The sequence below is a fragment of the Geospiza fortis genome, unplaced genomic scaffold (genome assembly GCF_000277835.1).
Source record: "Geospiza fortis unplaced genomic scaffold, GeoFor_1.0 scaffold543, whole genome shotgun sequence".
In the NCBI taxonomy this organism is placed as follows: domain Eukaryota; kingdom Metazoa; phylum Chordata; class Aves; order Passeriformes; family Thraupidae; genus Geospiza; species Geospiza fortis.
The window spans coordinates 70,702-75,839 of NW_005054587.1; the positions used below are offsets into that span (position 1 = coordinate 70,702).

The 5,138-nt window shown below is 46.3% G+C and overlaps 1 protein-coding gene across 1 annotated transcript in view; it reads right to left on the reverse strand.

The window, feature by feature from the left end:
- Positions 1-3,533: 3,533 nt before the first annotated feature.
- Positions 3,534-5,138, reverse strand: part of LOC102038024 (lymphocyte antigen 6E-like) — a 6,324-nt gene continuing 4,719 nt past the window's right edge. Inside the window, exon 3 of the mRNA XM_005429932.1 lies at positions 3,534-3,812. Within this exon, the coding sequence (XP_005429989.1) occupies positions 3,601-3,812 (212 nt within the window). The 3' untranslated portion in view covers positions 3,534-3,600. The remainder of the gene's footprint in view (positions 3,813-5,138) is intronic.

Genomic DNA, 5,138 nt, shown 5'->3' on the forward strand with positions numbered 1-5,138 from the left:
GCTCAGTGAATTTATTGTCTAATACATCATCCAAACCAGCAATTAAAACTTTGCATCATCCCAGAGCCAAGAGGAGCCTTTTAATGGATCGTTCCAGCCTGACAGCAAATTGTTGGCTGTGGTTTGCTCGTGATTTCAGCCCCACTGGGTTTCCTTGGTTTTGCTTCTGAGCCCATCACGTCACACTGTGCCAAAAGCTTTATTAAGGCTGAGCTGTGTGGCAGGTACCACTTTTACCCTCACAGATTTTGTTATCTTGTCACAGGGAGGGATATCTCCCACCTGTCATAAAATCCTTGCTGATCATCCCTGCCTCCTTGATAACCCCTACACCGTTGATTGATGATTTATTTCAGAGCTTTTTTTCCCACTCTTGGTTTGGCTGCTCTGTGTGTCCCTGTGCCCTTTTTAATAATGGATTATTTCCACATTTCTTCATGGAAAGGCTTTGGAGGTGGCACTCAGTGCTCTGGTCTGGTTGACAAGGTGAGAATTGGTCACAGATTGGACTCAATGATCTTGGAGGTCTTTTCCAACCTAAATGAGTCTGTGATTTGTTGTTGCTCAGTCTCCAAAAACACCCAAATTTCCCTGCTGCAAAGAAACAGGAGCAGGAGAAACAGGCTGGGTTTGGGAGCTGTGATGGATTTCTTTTCCCATTTTTCCTGGACACCACTCTGACTGGCAACCCCCCACTGATTTGCATATTTACATAGAAAACACTAATTTTATTCACTTTTGATGTGTTAATTAGTTCATCTCATTAATATCTGTGGCAGCAAAGTGGCTCTTGCTGTTGTGTTTGATGTGGTTGTGTCTCCACACCTGTTTTCCCTCTTACTCCACACTTGGAAGCACGAACACAACTCCTGACTCTGCAGCTCACAGTTGTGGCATTGGAAAAACAAATCCTACACTGAGGCTCCAAAAATCACCTGGAATTCTTTTCCCAGACAGTTCAGTTTGGAGAGCAGCAGCACGCAAACCTCACATTGGAAAAGGGAAATAGGACTGATTGAACCCATGGGGGAAAAAGGAGATTTAGGCTTTGCCTAAAGCTGAGCCACCTTCATCTTCTACCTGCACCTTCCTCCAGCCCAGGGGAGGGAGGAACCAGTGTGGAAAAGGAGCTGTGACCTCATAATCAGCCCATTCCTCACCTCCAATCAAGAAGGAGAGTTTTAAATTGTCCCTCTTCCTTCTTTATTTAAAAGAGTTCCAGCAGTCTTCCACTCAGAGGATCAGAGGTGACAAAGTCCATCCAGAATTCCCGCCTCCAGATTTACTTCTCCGTGACCTTCAGCTCCCACAACCGGGAGCTTGCAGTCCAGCAGCTAGGTGGGTGGACAAGACAAGGAGTAAATCCTGTTAAACACAATCCCTTCACCTCCAGAGAATCAGTCAGGATAATCCCGGCTACTTCAGCTGCTTTGGCATCCAGAAATTTCAGGAAGAGAAAGAGTTCCTCTAACTTTGTAGGCAATTCTAGGAAACCACTCTCACTTGACCTTCTGGCAGCACTTGGACTGCTGTGGTGAAAACTGGGGGAAAAGCTGGGAGTAAGGGTCTGCAAAAGATCAGGATGAAGTTCATTCTCCCTCCTGAGCTGTGTCCATCCTGGTTCCCCACACCCTCACTGGACTTATCTCAACCCTCCACTTGTTCCTTCCCCTCCAGATGGTCTCTCCACCAAGATTTTGCTTTCTCATGTCCAGCAAAACTGGTTGAGATACAAATTTCTCCTTCTACTTCCTCGTTCTCCTGCCAATATGACAGGTGGTTAAACAATAACAGCTTCGGCCTGCATCTCAACTTTCTTGGAGTTTTTAAAAAGCACCTGAGGTCCTGCAGGGAAGAACTGTGCAGGGTAGGGAGGACTTGCTCCTGCAGGAATTGCTCCTGGGATTGGGATGCAGCGCAGCCACCACATCCCTACCAGTGCCTGCCCTGAGCAGCTGGACATCTCTTCCTTCTTTTTGGTTTAAAAACTTGTTCTTCTCCTTCTCCATCCTAATTTTCCTTCCCTTTTGAGGTTGTGTTTGGTGAGAGAAAATTAACAGCAGGTTCTGCTGTTGATTTTGTCTTTTGACATCTGTCATCTCCAGGCACAGCTCAGTGGGGTGTCAGTGTCCTCTTGTCCCTGCCCACCACTGTGGTGTCACCTCCTTAATTTCCTCCATTTCCCCTCCATCCATTAAAGAAAATATTTAAAACCAGTCGCCAGATCCAGAGCTCACAGCACAAAACATGAAGCTGATGTGGAATCTTTCGTCCTCCTGGAAAACTGAACTCCAGGCACTGTGAAATGCCTCAAAAATCCACATCCTTCCACATGTGTAACCAAAACCCTGCAGAGTTCCAGGGCAATGCTTCAGAGAAAGCAAAGATCTCATTTAACCATCAAACACAACAAAAAAACCCGACACCCTTCAATTGTTTGGACCAGCTCTGGTTTCTCCCAGGACACAGCTGAGCTAGGGATGCTGCCAGCTTTTCCTTTTCTTTCTTTTTTTTTTTTTTTTTTTTTTTTTTTTTTTTTTTTTTTTTTTTTTTTTTCTGTGTGTTTTCCAGGAATGGGAGCTTGCAGCTGGGGCTGTGACCCAAGAAGCTCTGAGCTGTTTGTGTGAGTCCCTGGCTGGCTGCCCTTCTTCTTCTCTCTGTGACACCCCCAGGCCTCCTACAGAGCTTTTCTGTGTCCCCTCAGCTGCAGCTCCTGCGGGGAGAGGAGGCAGCGGAGAGCGTGGAGGGCAGAACCAAACAAAGCTCAACACAATCGATGGTTTCTCTGCCAGGAACGTGGCTCTGTAGAAAGCCTCTCACAAGCTCTGAATGACAGGGGTTGGTGACAGCTGTGTGAGGTTGTTTTGGCCCTGGGGAAAAAGAGGGGAATAGATACGGGGATATCTTTTCCAGCTGGATGAGGTCCATGAGGAGGCAGTGTGAGAGCAACTCCCAGCTCAGCGGGCTGCCCCCATTCCTTCCCTTCTCCCTCCCACCTTCCCGCTGCCTCTCCTCTGTCAGCCACATATTCCCCTCTCTGCCTCTCCCCCTTTTCTCCGATGAGAGAAGCTCATTTCAAAATGGGAATGGGAGGAAAGACCCTGAGGAGCCAGAAATTTCTCCCCACTGGGGCTGGAGAAAAGTCCACAACCCTGCCACAAATCAGCTCTACTTCCACCTGCTCGTTTATAAACAGATGTTTGAAAACCCAAACTCACTGTGAACAAATTCACCGATCATCCCCTGTGCTGACACAACTGTGGAGCCATTGCAGGGGTGGGATGTTATTCCTCACAGAGCTTTGAAAGTGAGAGACAAAACTATGCTTTCAAGGATCTCCTCGGAGCAATAATGATTTGAAGCTTGAACGTGTCAAAAAGGCCATTTTCTGTATGTTTTCTTGTGTGAGTTGGATGTCTGGGGACACTTCGGATTCGGGCAGGCTCAGGAAATCAATGGGAGTTCAGCACCTGACTTATCCAGGCTCTCTCAAAAATCCCAGGGGGAAGCTCAACCACAAAACACGAATCTTTGAGAGTGGAAAATTATCCTAGAACAACACTTTTATTTCAGCCATCACAGGGAGCTCTTCCAAACCCATCACAATCCGTATGTGAAGATGTAAGTGACGCTGGCCAGGATACCCAGGGACATCACCCCGTGGCTGCTTTGCCTGCTGCTGACTCCATTCACATTGCACAGGGGTTTCTCACAGCAGGAAACATTCTGGGAGCTTTGGATTTGTTGCTGACCTGTTTCTGGACACACTGGAGAACACATCTTGGAGATGACGTATTTAGGCTTGTTGGGCTCTAGTGCAGGAAGAAAAGTGGGGGAAAGAAGAGAAAAAGGAAGATGGAAAATAATTGTTTCAATATTTTTGTGGCTAAATCTGTTTTGGTGACTAAAGGAAGGCCAGGCACTAATCTTCAAGGCAAATTTCATTGAATTAATCATAGAATTATGGAATGGCTTGGGTTGCAAGGGACCTTAAAAATCATCCATGGGCAGACGTGAGAAGTGGATTTGTAATTAATTGTATACTTGTATACTTCACTATGTACAACAAATGATAAACAAGACCATCAAAAAAGTTTTTACAATCCAAAAAAAGAGGGGGAGATGTGAGAAATGGATTTGTAATGAATTCTCACAACCTGACTGAAAGCTCACACAGTCTTGTGCATCTGTATGCAAACACTGAGATCAAGTGTGCTGACTTAGGAAGGCCATGGAACAGAGATGACATTGTTGAGAGAGAGACTGAGCTAGAAACAAGTTTCAACAAGTTTCAAACTATGGCCTTGCAAAAAAACCCAGGAATTTTAGAGAATTAGACCTGTGAAAGATGCATTGTAGCAGGACCATGTGGGGTAAAAATATTGGTGATTGGTGTTAGAAGTATTAGCAGCACTGTGTGGCAAAAGGTAAAAACAGGCTGAAAAACATTTATAAAGTATTGCAACCAGGAAATGGGTTGGCTTTTGATAGAATGGCGTTGAGTTTTACATCTCTTATATCTCACCCTTCATTGAGACTGATAATGGAATAAAATATTTTAAAATGCCTCTCGGTTGCCCTGTTTATGTAAAAGCTAGGAAAAATCCAACAGGCAGGGGAACCTCCCACCAGACCAGGTTGCTCAGAGGCCCATCCATCCTGGCCTTGGACATTTCCAGGGATGGGGAAGCCACAGTGCCATAGAATCCTGGAACTGTTAAGGCTGGAAAAGGCCTTTAAGATCATCAAGTCCAACCAGGATTTCTCTGGGCCCCACATTTTTAGGTTTTGTCAATCCTAACGTGGAACTAACACCTGTGGCTCTCAGCTCCAGCTGCCTGAAGTGATGCTCAGGCTGGGTCGTTCCCACCAGGGTGGTTTTTCCTACAGCATAAACAGAGGGGGAACGTTCTGCATGACCTGAGATTTGGGATAAGAGCACATGGAGGTCTTTGAGGGCACAGAGCCCCCAGGACAGACCTGAAGGATTGTGCTTGGCACAGGGAGTCAGCCACGGTGAGTGTTTGGCCAAAACACTTCTCAAAACAGTTCTGGGAGTGAAACACACCCAGCTCCAGGTGTGAATCTACTCCCTGGTGCTGCTCCCCGTGTCCTCATCATTTCCCCAGTTTCCAGCA